The sequence below is a fragment of the Lates calcarifer genome, linkage group LG18 (genome assembly GCF_001640805.2).
Source record: "Lates calcarifer isolate ASB-BC8 linkage group LG18, TLL_Latcal_v3, whole genome shotgun sequence".
NCBI lineage: Eukaryota > Metazoa > Chordata > Actinopteri > Centropomidae > Lates > Lates calcarifer.
In genome coordinates, this window is record NC_066850.1 from 9310795 (window position 1) to 9329492 (window position 18698).

The 18698-nt window shown below is 41.8% G+C and overlaps 2 protein-coding genes across 5 annotated transcripts in view; one reads left to right on the plus strand and one right to left on the minus strand.

Moving 5' to 3' along the window:
- The window catches only part of sema3c (sema domain, immunoglobulin domain (Ig), short basic domain, secreted, (semaphorin) 3C), a 58701-nt gene that overhangs the window by 585 nt on the left and 39418 nt on the right, over positions 1-18698 (minus strand). For 3 of the 4 annotated variants that reach the window (XM_018680914.2, XM_018680913.2, XM_018680915.2), the window contains 9 exons: positions 18221-18290; positions 16325-16469; positions 15770-15992; positions 14512-14600; positions 13738-13779; positions 13337-13494; positions 12320-12387; positions 11446-11576; positions 7746-10241 (listed from right to left, as the gene is read on the minus strand). In XM_018680914.2, the coding sequence (XP_018536430.1) occupies positions 9816-10241; positions 11446-11576; positions 12320-12387; positions 13337-13494; positions 13738-13779; positions 14512-14600; positions 15770-15992; positions 16325-16469; positions 18221-18290 (1352 nt within the window). In that variant the 3' untranslated portion in view covers positions 7746-9815. Of the gene's footprint in view, positions 1-7745; positions 10242-11445; positions 11577-12319; positions 12388-13336; positions 13495-13737; positions 13780-14511; positions 14601-15769; positions 15993-16324; positions 16470-18220; positions 18291-18698 lie in introns of those variants that run through there. The other variant, XR_007815044.1, reaches the window with a different exon arrangement.
- Positions 25-6699, plus strand: cd36 (CD36 molecule (thrombospondin receptor)). The gene is given in 14 exon segments (XM_018680916.2): positions 25-2177; positions 2540-2641; positions 2643-2701; positions 2850-2994; positions 3833-3988; positions 4068-4159; positions 4406-4455; positions 4601-4670; positions 4922-5109; positions 5193-5311; positions 5400-5420; positions 5422-5474; positions 5945-5999; positions 6106-6699. Coding segments are annotated over 14 exon segments (1410 nt in total). The 5' UTR covers positions 25-2054; the 3' UTR covers positions 6283-6699.

Below are 18698 nucleotides of genomic sequence, written 5' to 3' on the forward strand. Positions count from 1 at the left end.
TGTCATTTTATCTAACACAGAAGACACCACAGACACAGAATGCATTCATTTACCTTTAAAAGGACAGTGTTCCTTATTATAGAAGACTTATGTGTAAGAATATTTCTGCTCATATTAATGTGTAAAACATTTTCATCACTGTTTAAACTAACCATACACAACTCTTTTTGTGATGGCATGTGTGTGCATTATGCAAAAGCTACATATAGTCGATGCATTTGTGCTTTATAAGTGTAGTTTCATTTATTAAACCCTACATAAACCATGAAAAACAACAATGTCTTCTGTGTACACGGAACCATATCTTTGCCTGGTCTTGTGTAAATATTATCATTTATAATGTGTTCGCAAATACGGATGTTAAAGGAGTTGGTGGAGAAACAGGCCTGGTGTATACCCGCACGAACTGAAGTCAAATCCTAATGTTGAAGTTGCACTCGCTGGATAAACAGTCAAGTCATTCAGGTGAGATTCATAATGTTTGACAAGAATGTTTGTTTAAATAGACGACGGGCCTTTAGCAGAGAGACTCAGTGGGATGAGCTGTGTAGGCAAGCACACACTGAGTGGTGAGGGAATGCTGATGCTGCCCCCTGGTGGCAATAACATGCAACTTCACAATGCTGCAGGGCAGTATACATGTATAGGCTGATAATACTGTACACTCAACCTTACAGCACTGCACTATGTATGGCTGTAGAATGGTTGCCATTTTAAAGGGACACTCTCTCTATTTTACATGAAGGGGCCAGCTTGTCATTCAAAAGGGGAACAACACCAGTCTGTAAAAGCAGCTGTGTAACATCTATATAGTGGAGTGAAGTGGGAGGAAATAACCCCTAGTGATGTCATAGGGATGTCATGGTGATGTCATTGTGGTCATTGTGGTTTGGGGCTGAGATTTCACATCTGTAACAGAAAGCCTGCATTGCAAATTGGGGGGATGTGGATTTTGAAAGATGTGTATTTACCGGGGTGGGAAAGGCACCACTCAGTTGCATTATGGGAATTATTATGGAAGTGCTGGACTGCCCCTTTAACCTTTTTCAAGTGCATATGCCTGTGTGATACACTACACTAGCTGCAGTAGTAGGCTATAGAATATTATGTCTGGGGGAAGGGACAGAAAGCAGACAAAACCACCTGAAAATGGTCTGTGACACAGTATTATATTGTTGCTGATTAAGTCCCAAATGCCCATGTGCAAGGAAATCAGTTGCATCACAATAAGGAATCAAGATGAGCATTGGGAAACATCTTTAAGAGAGATAAAGAGCAATTCGCTTTTATCCCCCCATGAAAGCCACACAGCCGCAAACACAGATAAGTCTTTTTCAACTGCCACTGCACAATGAGAATATACTTAATCATTTATGTGTTCCTCCTTTCCTCTTTCTTGTGCTATGCACCGAAGACAGAAGATGAAATTATATAGAAGAGATGAGTTAGAGATAGGTGGGCAGATAAGGAACAGGATAGGGAAAAGATAAAATGTCAGTGAAGGTTCTCTTCATCCAGGTCACAGGATGTCTGGAACTGATGCCTCACGGTCTGATGAATCAAGTCCAGTTAGCTTCTTCTTACTGCTATTAGTTCTTGTATGATGAAAGGAAATAAATGAAAAAAACTCTGTGATTAGAAATGAGCTTTGTGTATTTTAGGCATAACCTCCCTGTACGCCAGCTCCTCTTTCAACCTTTCTCCTCAGCCTGTTGTAGCTGTTATCACCTGGTCAGATAATGCTCATGGATATCTACGGGGACGTCTCTTAGCTGAACCTTAAACCCTCCCTTTCATTATATAACTTCATTTATAAGAGGTCCCTGGGTGCCTGTGCAGTGTCTGTACCTTTACCTGGCCTCTGCTGCTCTGTCAGCTCCTCTGATGGTACAGCCTGCCTGTGCTGCTGCCTCTCTTGCTGCCGGGACACAAACACAGACAAGCTGCTCGTACTAGCAACACGCCACAAACACAGAGACAGAAGGAGAACAGGCTGCCAGGCTGCCAGGCAGACAGACAGACGCACGGTCGGACTGAGGGAGACGCACATCACCATGGGCTGCTGTAACAGAAGGTGCGGGCTGATAGCCGGAGCTGTGTTTGGGGCGGCGGTAGCCATCCTGGGAGGTGTTCTTATCCCACTGGGGAACAGCGTCATTCAGGGGACAGTGGAGAAGGTATGGTGCTCAGTTTCACCCCGAGTTGGAGGGTAGGGAGTGACCGAGTGTGTGAATGTGTACGCAGAGATCAAGGTGAATCAGGAGAAACGAGAGGCGAGAGGCGTGCGTTTTTTGAAAGCTGCTTCAACTGCTAAACAAGAAGCTGTGCAGAAAGCCAAGTGTGTCTTGTTTTCATCTATCAAAAGATCAGCATCCGTGATTCTTTTTAAGAAACTGTAGAAAACATTTTGAACGATTTAGACCTTTTTTCTTTTCAGTAACGGAGCATCCACCTTTTTCATGTATCAGTGGGGCAGCTGGCCTGCTGGCAATCTTGAGGCATGTTAAAAATAGACTGTCTGTGTGTCTGCCGGGTTTAGGAAGCCGTCATTGAGCCTGGAACGACAGCTTATGACAACTGGGTGTCTACAGGAGGAGATGTGTACAGGCAGTTCTGGTTCTTTGACGTGAAAAATCCCCAAGGAGGTTTTGCAACACGGTGCAAATCCAGTGGTGCTGGAAAAGGGACCTTACACATACAGGTAAGGTTGATCTGTTTACCTTTTTTATGTCATTTTGCTTCAATGCAGTATTTGACATTTGAACTGTTCACTTCCTCAATAAGCACCTCACCATACTCTCTTCTTAACTAATTCAATGAATAAGTAACACCCTCTCCTTATCCTCCAGGACACGATATCTTCCCAAAGAGAATGTCACGCACAATGCCAATCAAACTGTCTCCTACCTGCTGCCCCAGGGCGCCATCTTTGAGCCATCCATGTCAGTGGGACCAGAGGAAGACAAAGTCACCTGCCTCAACCTGGCTGTGGCTGTAAGTGAGTGTCACCCCACTGAGCGGTGATTCCTGACTTGACTCAGCTCTACTGTTAAAAGCGACAGTACCTCTGTTCCAAGGCCAAGACAAGCGGTGCCAAAATCAAGCTGTGCAGCCTTGTGGTGGGTTTCCTTGGTTTGCAACCACCCTTTATCGTGGTGGTTCCCAAACTCTTTGGCTTTGGTGAGCTGTAAGAAGTTTAACCAAAGGGTAATTCTTTTCCCACAAGGTTGTTCCTATGACATCCACATTAGGAACTAGTGAACTATATCATGAAGAGTTGTATCAGAACTTGATATCATGCCAGTGTCATGGCAATACCTGAGTATCTGAACCAATGCAATACTGTCTTCAAAACCTTATTCTTTCCACATTAGAAGCTAAATGGTAAAGAATAATTTCTGTAGTTGTAAAAGTTGTATTATGGTTGGATCGCCAGCTCTATAGGGATTTTTACTGTAAGAAGAACAGAGGGCGAGTCTGAAAATTAACTTGGCAAGTCATAAATTCAGTGTCGAAAAGTCACTGTTTATGGGCACAGTGTATATGCTTTCTCTTCAAACTTTGATAAAGCTCCAATGATGAGTGTAAGCAATTCCTTAGAGAGCCTGTACTTTTGAGTAATTATGTAGTATCCCAGTCATAAAAGAGGATTATTTTCTGGCTTATCTCCTGCAGCAACAGCAGCAGTTGTGTGTGCAGCAGTTTTTTGTGTTTTGCTCATGCACCATTCTGGACTACACTGTGCGTATAACTACACATCACTCATCAGTAAATTATAATTAGCTGAGCTTTTCCAAATGTAAATATAAATGTTTCTGATTTTTTTTTTCAGGGAGCTTATTCACTGGTACCAAAAGTACTTCATCCTGCACTGGAGAGACTGATAAAGTCAAGCAACTCCTCCTTGTTCCAGTACCGTACAGTCAAGGAAATGCTGTGGGGCTACACAGACCCCATGCTGAAATCACTTGTGGGGTTATTTGCACCTGTAAGTAAACATATATTTTAGCCTCACACAGAGACAGGACCTGCTCAGATATGACCTGACTGAAGTGTGTTTTCCGTAGTACAACGGCACCTATGATGGCTACTACACAGTCTTCAATGGAAAGGAGGACATCTCAAAAGTGGGAATAATTGACAGGTGGCGGGGAGAGAGGTGAGTCCAATTATGAACAAAGTGAGGGAAATGTTAAGTCTGGATTTTTTTTCTAATCGAGTTGTACAGATTTTGACAAATGAGGATGCAGTTTTTAGTTTTTTTGTAATTCTGATATTTTAGGCTGTTTAATCAAATCAGGTTAATCAGTTTTTACAGATTTCGACAAGTGAGAATCCTGTTGTGTTTTTTAACTGTAATATTTAATTTGGCTGTTGGCCTGACTGACCTAATTTTGCCCCACAGGAACTTACGTTTCTGGAACGACAAGTACTGTGACATGATCAACGGGACAGGTAAAGCTCCTGTAGCAATGACTTTTGTAAAAAAAAAAGATAATATTTTTTTTTTTTCCTGACAGCCAATTACAATACACTTCTGTAGCTCTAAATGCAGACCAGTCACCTTTTTGACCTCATTTCCTCTCCCTTTTTTTCTCAGATGCTTCGTCCTTCGCTCCCTTTGTGGACAAGAAGAAGCCTCTCTATTTCTTCTCATCAGACATTTGCAGGTGATAAAGGGGTTAAGTTTGTGGGAGAAATTTCACCTGATCTAGTCTGACTAGACTAATTTGAGACCTGCAACCTTTTAGACTTCTTTCCTCTTGGTAACCACTAGAGGTCAGAACTTTCCAATACCAAAACCACAGGCATGTATTTGAGTCTGGCTGAATTAAGTTGCTCAATAGAGCTAAAGATTACTTGGTACAAAGGGTCAGTTGATCAAAGATTCTTGAGATACTCTGTGTTCCTTTGTCTTCAGGTCTGTGTCAGCCAGCTTTGAGGAGAGCATGGATCTGAAAGGGATTGAGGTGTACCGCTACACCCTCCTGCCATCCACCCTGGCCTCCCCTACGGTCAACCCAGACAACAAGTGCTTCTGTAGAGACCCAAAGACCACCAAGAACTGCACTTTGGCCGGAGTACTGGATATCAGCTCCTGTCAAGATGGTCAGTTTGCATTTGGTTTGCAGCATCAGGATTCTCAGAAAGTGAGAGGCATTTTTAACTTTGTTTCCTTCCCATCTAAACAGGAAGACCTATCTACATCTCTCTGCCCCACTTCCTTCATGGCAGTCCATACCTGCGAGAGGCCATACTGGGTCTCAATCCCAGCGAGGAACACCATCACACCTTCTTAGACGTGGAACCTGTAAGAGCCTCTAAACTTCCAGCTTCATGTCTTTTGACGCTAAGGGGCAGCTGCTCTGATGCTAATCTTTGTGATTTATCCCCATCAGACAACCGGGTTTACCCTGCAGATTTGCTAAGAGAATTCAAGTGAATATGATGTATGGACCATCAAATGTCATCACGTAAGTTCTGTTTTGCCTTTTTAAAGAAAAATATTTTTCAAAATACACCTAGCTTTGCTTTCTTGACAAATGTTTGATGAGAGGACTAAGGTATTGCTTGTGTCTGTAGTTAGTTAGCTTAGCTTAGCATAAGGACTGAGAGCAGTGGGAAACAGTTAGGCGGGCTCTAACTACCAGCCCCTCTGAAGCTCACTGACATGATACATATTGTCTATACAAAAACTTTTATTGGTTCTACTTTGAACTATTTTTTTGGTGTTGTATGGACTTTAAAGCTAACTACTAAGCTAACCTGCCACAGGCTGTAACTTCATGTTTAGCATACAGACATGAGTGGCATCTATCTGCTCATCTAACTCCTAGTAAGAAAGCAAATTAGCGTACTTCCCAAAATGTCAAACTATTCCTTTAAGAAAGTTTGAGACAGAGTCATGCACTGAATACGAAAGAAATGAACTCTCTCCTTGCAGGGTGCTTAAGAAAGTCAAGGATTATACCATATTCCCTCTTGTCTGGCTGAACGAGGTAAGATAAAAAAAGGAGCCCTGCAGTCATGAAGTGTATTCTCTGTTAGCTTGGGATGAATGTTAATCAGTCACTCTCTCTTTCCCTGCCTCCTCTCTGTAATCAGACGGCTGCGTTGGATGACGAAACAGCAGAAATGTTTAAGAGGGAGCTCATCTCCCGTATCCAGATGTTGGAGATAATACAGCAGGCGCTGCTGGGCACAGGTGTGGCCATCTTCGTCCTGTGTCTGATCTTCTACTGTGTGGTGAGGAGGAGAAATAATGAAGCCAAGCTCGTGTGAATGAATCATGCAGAAGTGTCTGTTGTGTGGAAGTTGTGGAGTACAGTGCATTTAAGCTGCTATGGGACATAAACCTTTTGATATAGACTTGCACTTTTTTGTAATTTGAGTGTTATTTATAATATCATACTTCCTTTGATACCGGGGGGGAATACTGTGATTTTGTAACGCTCAAGAGCTGAATTCCTTTGCCAAGTATTATTTTAATTGCAAACACTGTAACATTAACTTAATCAGGGATTTCTGGAGAGAGAGCAGGCGAAGACTCCTCTTAACTGTCAGGTTATTAATCCGCACAGAGGAGGAATGGGTTTGTCTGACATCCTATAAAAGAAGCACATGAATCTAATCTTGCGCAAATGTTCAAATTCCTTGCTGAACTAGTGTCTTCAAAATGAATAAAAGCTGAAAAAGTGAGTTTTTCATTGGGTGTCCTATTCCTAGCATTGGATTGTTCTTACCCTGCACCAGGCTATCAAAACAGGTCTGCATCCCCCATGGGCCAAAATACAGCTGAGACTGTCCCGCTGCTTAAACAAACCTCTGCATTGTGCAAAATTATTCCGTTTCCTCTTTACCTTGAGTGGCCCATAAATCAAAAAGAGTAATAAAAGTGTAAAAAATACTGTGGTTATGAATGGTACTTAGGTTTGTTTGGTGAGAAAGCAGTATTTCTGCCTAGCAGGAGACCTCTTTACTGTTTTATGGGTTTTAAATGACCCTTGGCAGCCTCCTGGGTGTCCTTGATTTTAGCAGTTTGGTCTCAATTGTACATTTCATACATAAGGGAGAGTTTCATCGAAGTTAAAACAGAGGAGTCTTACTCTTTCTGTGGATGTGTAGTTTGCAACCTTGGGGTATCCCAGGTAGTGTGAACTGATCTTTGAAATTCAGGATGTAAGTTTCTGTTTGAAGACTTGAATCCTGTTAAGCTACAACATATTATTAAACCGATATATTATCGTAGATATCAAAATGTCTGAATGTCTAATAGTTTGTCAGTTTCCAAAATACACGTATTTGCTTTCTTAGTTAAATGAGATTGATTACACTCATGTCTGTATGATGAATGTAAAGCTACTGTTAGCAGCCAGCTAGCTTAGCTTAGCAAAAAGACTGAACAGTTAGCCATGCTCTGTAAAACCACAACCTGATGTTTTCACGCTTTGTTTTTTGGACGGATTAAACTATTGAGGTATTACATGTTGTGTTTTGTTACTTTAGGACAGAGCAGAACTGTTTCCCCTTCTTTCCAGTCTTTGAGCAATGCTAAGCTAAACAGCTACTTGGCTCTAGCTTCATATTTACTGCACATACATGAGAGTGGCATCAATCTTTTCATCTAACTCATGGCAAGAAAGTGAATAAGTGAATTTCCAAAATGTCAAACTATTCCTTTAAAATAAAGTTCACATTTTGAGAAACTATTCTAATAAAAATGTAGTCCGACAATTTCGTTAAAATTGAGATTCATCTGAACAGATTTATTCAGGCTATCATGACATTAATAAATAGAAATACATATGTTTCATAACACTGAAGTTACACAGAGTTGACATGATGCTGGGCACACAGTTTTATTAAACGTGGAGCAGAGATCCGCATGAGGGCAAAAGCAACTGGAAGGTCTTTTCTCAAAATGAAAATAATACTGTACGGTATATCTCTGCAATTTGCAGATACGGTCATAGTTAGTTGGTGAAATATGTAGAATTTATATACACAATGAAAACATGTTTTCACAAAACCCGCAACAACATTAAATTAAGAAGATGAAACAAACGAAAAAATACTCTGTACACAAGCAACAAATAATCTGTATCTACATTAACTACGCTTCTGAAAAACAATGTCTATTCACATATGTCAAATGGTCTATCTCACAGACTATCACTGACAATTACTACTGAATTAAGAGTATGTCCACTTTGATGTGCAGACTGTAGAAATGTTGATCCAAAGAAGGAAACTGTCATTGTAGACTATATTTCCAGGTATTACACTGACATACATTATTTACCTGAAGGCAAAAACTGCAATGTGCATATCTGCAATAGTTTGGTTGCTTGAATCTAATCCAGGCAAGGATTAAGGGAATAATTTGACAGTGTGAAATATGCTTATTTGCTTTCTCGTCGCAAGTTAGATGAAAAGATCAATACCACTCTCATGTCTGTACAGTAAACAGCCAGCAGCTAGTTAGCTTAGCTTAGCATAAAGACTGAAAATGGGGGAATACAGCTAGCCTGGCTCTTTCCAAAGGTAACAAAATCTGGCACAAAAAACAATATGCTGTAGTTTTATGGAGGTTTTGTGTCAGGCTTTTCCTTGGCCAGAGGGCTTTCAGCATTGATAGTAATGTGTAACATGGGGCACTGCACTAGCTGTTTACCTGTATTACAGGCTTTATGCTAAGCTAATATAATTGGCTGCTAAATCCAGCTTAGAGGTATCAATTTTCTCATCTAACTCTCTACAAGAAAATAAGCTTAATTCCCAAAATGTCGAACTGTCCTCTACAATATGGATGAATTTCTATAAACATGCTTCTGTGCTGGAAAAAGAGAAGTATGATACGGATACAATGTGCAACTGAATTACAGTGAGGCACATTCTCGTATGTACGCCTGAGTAATGGGAATAAATACAGGACAGATCATGAAAGGTGTAAGCGGCCACTCACTCTGTATTTCACACTCTATGTAGTATCTTCCTACTTTTTCTGTTTGGATCAGCATTGGATGTAAAATTTGGTCTTTGAACTAATGAATTTTTAACTTACAGCACTGTAATGTGACACACTTATATGAACAGTGCTATTGTAGACAGTATGCAATCTGTAGGGGGAAAAAAAATCCTCACTAAAACTGGCTTTTTATTACCCTACATGTGCCCACAGAGCCCTGCAGGTTTCGCTGAATAGAAAGAATTTTGTTATTTATAAAGTAAAAGTTCAAATGTGAGTAGAATCTAGTAAAATACTACTGTAACACTTATCATAAAGGGAGAGGGCACTGTTAAACATGCTCCCTTTTGTCCCTTTTCAATCTCCTCTATTTAATATCATGATGCCACATTTCAACAAAGAACAAATCTACTGTGAGCTAATATCCGGTCCAATTCCCCCTCTGATATTTACAATATGATAAGATTGTTGACCATAGTTGTGTCTCAAGGTGTATTATCATGAGCAATATCAGCCTGTCAGAATACAGTTTATTAGTGGCACTCATAACAGGGCCACTTGAGTTTGTTTTGCGACTGCGACAACAAATGAATGACTTGTGTGTGCCTGTGCGTGTGTATTAGTGTATGTCACAGCCACCTGGTCACAGTACCTCATGCAAAAAAAAAAAGAGAGATTGCCAAACAAGAACTCCCCACACCCACCTCCTCGTCTTACTGTACATCCACAGTGCAGCTCTGCAGCTTGAGATGAAAAGTTGGAAAATGAGGATTTGTAACTGCCTGGTAGGATACAGGATTAGACGAAGGTGTGCATGTCAGTTTTCTGTAGCTGCCAGTTCCCTGTGTCAGACCTCGGGCAGGTGATTGCGCCGGTTGCGGCTCTTCCTCCGGTCCAGCAGGGGCTTCAGTTTGGCCAGGTCCCCTCTGAGAGGTCCAGGTGGCTGAGGCTGATGCTGCTGCTGCCTCTGCTGGAGGTTCTGGAGCTCCTTCCTCTCTTTGCAGTATTGTTGTACAGCCAGGCTCTCTGCGGGGCTGAAGGCTGCCAATAGGACCTTAGGGTGCAACGAGCTGGCCCAAGCCCACGGCGACTGCTGTTTGTCTGTCAGCATGCTCACCATGGCCTCGCTCAGCACGCGCAGGCGGATCTTGGCGACGGTGCGTTTGAAGCCGTTTTCGGTGGTCAGGCAGTAGTACAGACCCTGGTCGGAGAGCTGGACGGAGCGGATCAGGAGGCCGTGCTCCGTGGAGACGACGCGGTCACTCAGCTTCACCTGCAGTTGACACAGTGAGGTTGTGTCAGACCTTCATCCACATGGTTTGTAGCAGACGTAACAAATCAAAGCAGATTTTGGAGTGATGTGTTCAAGAGCATTCTCTGCTGCACTCGAATTACCAAATGAAGGAATATCTGGAAGGATGATTTTCTATCTCTCTAGTAGAGTTTGAGCTTTTTAAGATGTATGCCAGGGATTGTCACTGCCCTTGTAACTTGTTGTATGCATGTACCTCTTGACACCAGTGCCCTAAACTTAACCCTATTTGATGTGTGGAACAAATCGGGTTTCTGGTACTGATTGGGCAGCCACAAGTAGCACTGATGCTGTTCTGGGGAATGCGGTGGAAAAGGTTAAATTTTCTGATCTTTCTGAAAGTAACTTATTGTTATCTGATTATGTAAGTAATATGAATTAGCGTTCGTTAATTTTTGTAGCATGATTTAAAAATGTATGCCTTGTATTTTGTATTTGAGTTATATTAATTTGTGGTGTGCAGGTTGGGTACATTTGCATGCATGACAGAATTAATAAAAAGCCTAAGCATAAATATTTCAGAGAAAGGACAGATGCTTTCATCCAAATATAATTAAATATAACACTGTTTACTCCTTTACCCCAGCCAGGCTTTAGGCTGGAAAAGACTCTAATCATCAAACACCATAATGTCATTTATTTTAGGGCCAACTTCTCTGAGGAAATGGCCATAAAACGGCCATTACTCTGAGCCTGCTCCACGGAGGTGAAAGCTAAATCTCTAAAAGATGTGTCTATATAATGCGGGTGCTCTCCTGCTCAGCTATGTTTAATCTTTCACAGCCTCTCAAAGTGCTCTCACCGTTTAAGCGGTGTCAAATATTTGGAAAATGTTTCCCCTCTGAGAATCCACAGTCATTAGTCAAGGTCCGTATCATGTTTGATCTGTATCACTGCTCATTATGATTTTCCGCTGCCAATAAATGTTCACTGTGTCATTCCTCAGGCGATACAAGTCCCGATCAAGCGTATGAGCTCATTTGATTGTTATGACATGTTTAATGTTTGATGTAATATTAAAGTATGTGAGCTGCTCCCTATAGATTAGACAAAGACATTTAATCACAAGGGATTTCCGTTGTGTCCTTGGCTCCACTTGCTTGTTGCATTTGACTAAAGGTTGTCAGTGATGTTGACCTTTGACCCCTCTAAATGTCAAACTGACCTCTTTTCTCCTGTCATTGTCCCTCTGAATAAGCCAACGAATAGAGGCCTGGGGAGACTTGGGAAGACACTCCAGGAAGGTGGTGTTGTTTTTCACGCCGTACTGCGTCATCTCCACTGCGTTTCTGTAAGCTAAACCACACACAGACACGCACAGAGTCATGGGAGGCACATCAGACGTCACTTGCTGACAGACACGAAGCCCACAGATGGACTCAAATCTGTCTCAAACCCCCACCAGCGAGAGTGAAATGTTGACACAAAGCTTAGTCTGGCAACTGCAGCACAACCAAACTCCACCCAGATTTTTTTTTTCTTTTTCTTTTTTTTTTTTTACAGACAGACAAAATAACCTTCGGCGCATTGGAGCAACTCTGTTTCGTCTCATTTACCTTGTCGCTTTTTGTTGCAGCTAAATGGTTCATCACTCAGCTGGATGTATGATAGGGTTGTGACTAATTAGTAGTAATGGCCATATGGTAGGTTCCCAAAGCTCGTGTTAATTTAGAGATGTAAACTGTTCACAGACATGGAGCACTCTGGGGAGCAAATCCTCTCCTCTCATTAAACTGCACCCTGCCAGTCAACTGAGTGAATGGTGAAGGATGTTGTGCACCGCAGCTGGACTCACAATAACAGCACAACAATCGCAAACACTCCAGAACACATGCATAAACAGGTACAGCTAGAGCATGTTTGTAAACTATTATGCTTGTTTTAATTTATGAACAATTACTGCCATCAAATTTGAACATATAAAAAAAGCCAACTAAGTGTTAATCTGTTGATTTTCTGACACCTTTCTCATTACACACAGTCATTTAACCCATTGTTAATGTGTAAAAAAAAAAATCAATTAGTGCGGCTTTAAATACCTTTTAGATTGAATCCTCTGCATTGAGTGAGTGGATTTCCATGCATAATGTCCTGCCTTCTGCTTCTCCTAAAAAAAAAGAAAGAAAATAACAATGAGTAACTAAATACAGAAAAAGTACACAATCATAACAACCTTCCTCCTCTCATATTAAAACTGTAGAAGAAGCAGTCTCTGCCAAAACAATATGAGGAAAATCTGACTGTGTTATTCCACCCTGTGGCGCACACTCATGGATGACAGCTTGAGGAAAAGAGCATGTAAACAGCTGACACATTTCAGACACATTTTCCACAGGAAAACAGGGGCTGAGCTTTTGTTCTGCGACCAAGCTAAACTTGACCTGCGTCTGGCTGGTTTTTGTCAAGAGACGCGCAGCTGGTCCTTAAAGAGACCGGAGAGGTATCGGTTTTAGAGTCGAGGTGTCGTTCATACATCCTTGTCTGTGTTATGTCTAGACGGAAGGAGGGCAACAACAAAAGCAGAATTAGTGACATGGCTTGCCCTGAAGCACGAACTGAAGGATTCCAGTCACGTCTGGCCTCACAAGTTGTGAGCTGCTCTTTTCTATTCTTGTTTAACATATTGTTGTACATCAGCTGTTGACCCACATTCAATATGACTGGGCATGGCACATTGATTGGTTTCATATTTCTTGTACAACTGATGAATACCACTTTGATTGAAAGGCTAAAACCTCACTAGATCCTCGTGGAAAATTGAAAAATTGAAATCAACTGGACAGAAATACTGAATACGATTTGAAAAGCTGCACTATGCTAATGTTTATTTAACACTTACAAAGTTTTGAATCACTGCCTCTATGAATGGGCTCCCTAATCAACACTTGTCAGCACTGATTAACGCTGATATATTTGCTTTGGGGCTTAAAAAGTCTTGCATAGTCTTTTCTTCAGTCCTCGATGGCCACTAAATACTTCTTACATTAAATCTGAAGATACTTAATACTGGCACAAAACCGCAATTATGAGCCCTGAAACTGTGAACCTTTGTGTACCTTTTGCCAGTGGGATAGAAGCGGGAGCAGCTGAGTCCATCCCAGGCGCAGTAGGGATCTCTGGCGAGGCAGCAGTCAGCGCAAGCCGAGCCGTAAGCGTGACAACGGTGCAGGGAGACCTGTGAGACCCCGTACTCCGAGCTGACGTACAGCTGTTGCTGTAAAGTAAACAGTTCAAATGTCAGCCGCCCTGTTTGTCTTAATAAGTGGCCGGCTGACAGGAAAATGAGGCAGAGCGCCGAAACAATTATGGCTTATTATTTCCTTGCCTCTGGGAGGCTTATCATGCACAGGAGATTTCTGTATCGTGCATTACATAGTAGCCACAGACACTGAATAACATATTAAAACAATAAAACTGCAGTTTCTATGTCGGGAAACCAGTGTAGAGGGATACTTACTTTTTTGGGGGATATTCTCAAGTTTGTAACTGGAGCTTGGTTCTGAAAAACAGCACAAAGAAAGACCAAGTTCAGAGCTTTTAGACATTGTTGACAATTGTTTCTATAAAGGTTTTAAAAGGACACTGGGAAATACAGGTAATTATTAGCTCTGGCTAGAATTAGATGAAAACACTGATATCATTCTCCTGTCCGCTTGGTGAATGTGAAGTTAATCAGCAGACGGTTAGCTTAACACAAAGACTGGAAACAGGGAGACAGCTAGCCTAGCATTAGGAAGTGCAATATAATTAACACACTATTTATTATTTGTTTGGTAGCCGTCTAGGATCAGGTTCTCGCCAGATGTCTTTAACTTTCTGCAAGAAATCTATACAGTACTTTAGGGATAAATCTTTTCTGATTAAAGCTGCTTGTCTTCAGGTGCAGTGGTAGATCAAAGGAGTCACAGGCTTTACATCTGATCACAGGCGGATCACAGTTTTAGAGATTTCAGCTAAGATAAAACAAAGCATGTGCTACGGTTCACTCAGGGCAGCTACCAGACTCTTGCAGTACGTTAGCATGTTTCCCATCACTCTACGCTGCACTACACTACACAACATCCATCTCCTGACTGCCACACTGGCCTTGTCTGTCTGCCCCTGGCCTTTGTGTTGTGGCCAAACATGCCCTCCTTCTCCCTGCCTTTGATTTTAGGGAAGAAAAGGGATGAAAGTGAAAGAGAAAAAAAGAGAGAGAGAGAGACAGAAGGGAGAAAGACAGGCACCAGACCTTAAACACTTCCAGCTCCTCCAGGATCAGATCTTCATGCAGGGAGTGATTGCTCGGCAGGACAATCACCTTCTGTACTGTACCTTTGTCTGGGGGCAGAATGGGGACATGTCATGAGCTGTAACCACACACAAGGGTTTATTGTGTGAAACAGATATGGCTACACAGTGCACACGCTTAACAAAGAATGCCCAGAGATGTGGGCTGTCAGCGCAACTGGAGTACAACTGCAGGCGAAAAAAATAAACTCAAAGTCTGTTTTCCTTTGCCAGTGTTTGCTTTTGAATTAGGTGTGATAGCCATGACCAGTTTCCACAGCAAAATCAACTGTGACAGGAGTGGGAATGGAAGCTCTTAAGCCCACACAAGGGAGGAAAGGGCCACTGAAAGGGCAAAACGCAACACCAACATCATCAATAAGGCTGTTTTGTCCTGGGAGTTGGAGCAGCAGAGCAGGGAGAACGAGTTACAGTAACAGCTCCTGGAAATGCCCGATAAGACCGTCTCATCTTTGAGACAAAGCACCATTTCGGGGCCCAGATACAGCTAAGACGGCGCTGGCGTCTCTTCAAGAATCCAGGCGGGAGAAACAGAACGGAGAGGCTGCCTGATAAACACCAGCAGCTGTGTGTGAGAGAGTCCCAGAGCGGCTCGCTGAATGCAAACATGCAAACGTGGACACACAAAAGCACAAATGCATGCATAATTATGTAAGCACACACACATATTATTCTGTCTAACCACACTGTTTTAAGCAGAGGCATGACAGACAGGTATATATTGTACAGTAAGGTCTCTTGCACTGGTGGAAATGTCTCTGGAGCAACATTTAATCTCATAATCAATCTTTAAAAGCATTCATCTTTTCGACGATTTTCCAAAACGTGTGATAATATCGTCAGCGGCTTTATCAAAACACGCTGGGCACAAATAATCTGATCTCAGCTGATTTTATAAAATGAGACCATAAAGGCTCAAAGTCCTCTTTTAAAACCTCATCTTATCACCTTGTCTATGAACAAATTGTGGCACAATTTGCACTTCATGCTGTGTCATGCTGTCCCGTCTCTGTTTTCAATTCAGCTGCCATACCCACTGTGCACTATTCCCTCTGTTATCTGTTTATCTGATAACCAGCTGTTGCAATGGGACTCCACTTGACAATCATTTACTTATGAAACCTGAAGGACGGACAATTACTCTTTTAGTGTGCTGATGCCATGATACACATTTTATCATATGAGAGATCGATGCATACCTGTGCCAAGGAAGAGCACTTGGTAAATGCCGTCGGCAGCCATAACCTGGTCCACGGCCACAGATGTGTATTTGTAGTCAGCGTTGGTACGAACCACCAGGGGTCGCCTCCCCACAGGGTAGATGGGATTGAACATGACCGGATGGTTTCGCACAAAGGTCACCACGTCGTCGGGGAACTCCTTTGTTGTCTGAATGTCAGGCGTGAAGGCTCCACCGGGGCACTGGAGAAACAGACAGGAGTGTGTGCATTGTGTAAAAAAAGTTTTATCCATGGGCCAATTATTTACATTTTATCCATCCCAATCTGAAAATTGTCATCCCATTGACAAAATACAGTACACATCTTTTGTGGGATAGTTTGTACAGTAGTATACATATTAGTTATTAGGATAACAGACAACAATATGTACAGTTTGCTGATTAAATATTGAGTTCCACAAGAATGCAAAGTGGGGTCTTGTCTGGTTAAGATGACTATTCATATGAATTTTGTTTTGGAATTGTGCACCAAAATAACCAGTAAATGGATAATATGACCTAAAAATGAACTCACAGTTCCAGGTCTTGGGTAAGGGATTCGTCCCTGGAATGCCACCCACTGAAAATTGGGTCCCTCTCTATGTGCGAAGGGCCCGTTGAAGACGGTGAGGATGTCTGCCATGTTGTAAACACACACTGCTGAGCCTTTAAACACGGAGCTGAGGAAATGAGATGGATACTTTCAATGAAACACAAAAGTGCGAACCCAGGCTCACGACACTGACACCCACCCAGCTAAAAAGGTCTGCAGTTGTTTATTAAGATCGCTGTTTCTGAGGATGTGCGAGTCATTCAGTCTGGGTAGAACCGCTGCCACACTCCAAGCTCACCTATTTCCCCCTCCAGGATCTGATGTGGTTTGGCTTAGTCATTTAAAACCACACTGAAACTGAAACAGAAACACAGCATGGAGACAGGAATAACATTGAGCTCGGAGAAAGCAAGCTTGGAGGTTTATACCTCACTGTTTTGTTTTGACTGTGTTCTTTGAGCCAGGATACACCACTGTAACCCTTCTATGATCCTGAAGTAACAAGTGGTTTGAAGGCCTGTGGCAGTGTCACCCCCGGGTAAACCAGACAAATTCAATTAGAGATCAGAGCAGATGGCTCAAGCGACCATTCCTTTAAACCTCCAAATTGGCTGTGCAACCCTGCCGGTGGTGACTTTCTGCTGAATGAGAGCAGTGTAATCGGTTTATTCAGTGCGGTTTTCATCAGTTACCACTGAGGTTTATTTGGTATGTGGTAAATTTTTCTCTCCTTAATTTAAAATGTCAAAGATGATCATGTTTAAATGATATCCATCATCATTTTGACAGCAGACAGGGCTCAAATTTAGATATTCTGGGATTCACTTAAGTTGGTAATAGTCTTATAGAGCATTATAATTACATTCTATGTTAGTTCATACCTTATTTTATTATATTATACTGCTTTTACTATAAAAACAAACATTTTACAGGTGCTGGGACTTTAACAGAGAGCAGAAAAACAGTGTGTATCCCTGTTTCTTCCCACAAATTCAGTTCAAAGTATCACTTCAGTATGTTGCACATTAGGCCCTTAGCATATTTGGAAGCGCTTCTCTTGAACTTTCTACTTTGACTGTTTTGATTTTCCTTTTCTGGAACCTGTTTTCTTAGATTGGGTCCACAGTGTCCCATTTGGCGGTGACAAGTATTTTTGGTAACAATCTTCATACAGTCTACATGAAATAACACACATAAGGAAATGGCACACAGGCATCAAACAAAAGAAAAAAGAGGATAAATGATTCATTTAAGAAAAAAAAAAGGAATTTATCAAAATTACATCTGAACTGAAACTTTTTTATCCACTTATTTCAAGGTTCATGATCAGTACTTTACCTTACGGTTGAAATTTTTAGCTTTTCATTTACAACTTGTCTCCATTTGTCTCCATATATGTTTATCTAACTGCTTCTCTGTGTTTTAAGATGAAATGGAAGGAGGAAGATGACACACTCCTTTTTTCTCTGAATGCTGAGGAACAAGGCTCAAGTTTCATGTATCTGAAAAATGCAATAATAAATTTCTCTCTGCTATCTATTATCATCCCTGCTTGTGGAACACATCCAACAATACATGTATTCTGTATGAATGTGCGCTGTAAAGGTATCTCTGGCACACAGTCCGCAAAACGGTGCACCGCTGCATGTGATCATAAGGAAAGAGCGTCAAAACGAAGGCCATATGGTGAAGCCACCAGGACACTGTAAGTGACAGTTCATCATCTTAACAAGCTGTTCTGCAACATGACACATGATGTCTCTATGTAACAGCCATTTTGACAAGCACATCTCCTCCTGCTGAGATCCAGTCAGTGATTAACATAACCACTGAGGCCTGCAGGAATGTTACAGTTGGCTTCATTGACATCGGCCTTACCTCGTGGATGTGAAGACTCCAAACACCAACAGACTCTTGGGCTGGTCAGTTTCCAGCAAAAACACGTTTTCTGTAAAAAGAGAAAACACATATGTGCACACAGAGAGGAATGCACGTATGTGGAGAGAAAAGTGTGAAATACTTTCAAAAAATTCCCCAGATCCCTTATCACCTTATCCCTGCAGGTAAGACTGCCAAGAAGTGATGAATGCAGGAATTAATAATTGCACATGTTGACAGATGGAGTCTGATGACCTGAATGGAAAAGCAGGCCTATAATTCTGTGAGCTGATGTTTGTAGTCTTCAAAGCTGAGGCTAAGAAAGGACTGGAATAATATGCTCACGAATGAATACAAGGTAACCAAAAGCAACAGAACAATTGTTATGAAAATTGATAAAGTGATTCAGTCCTAATCCAGATCAAACAGAGGAAGTTTCACGGAGTGTTTGCGGAGAAAGCACTCGCTGGAAACCATG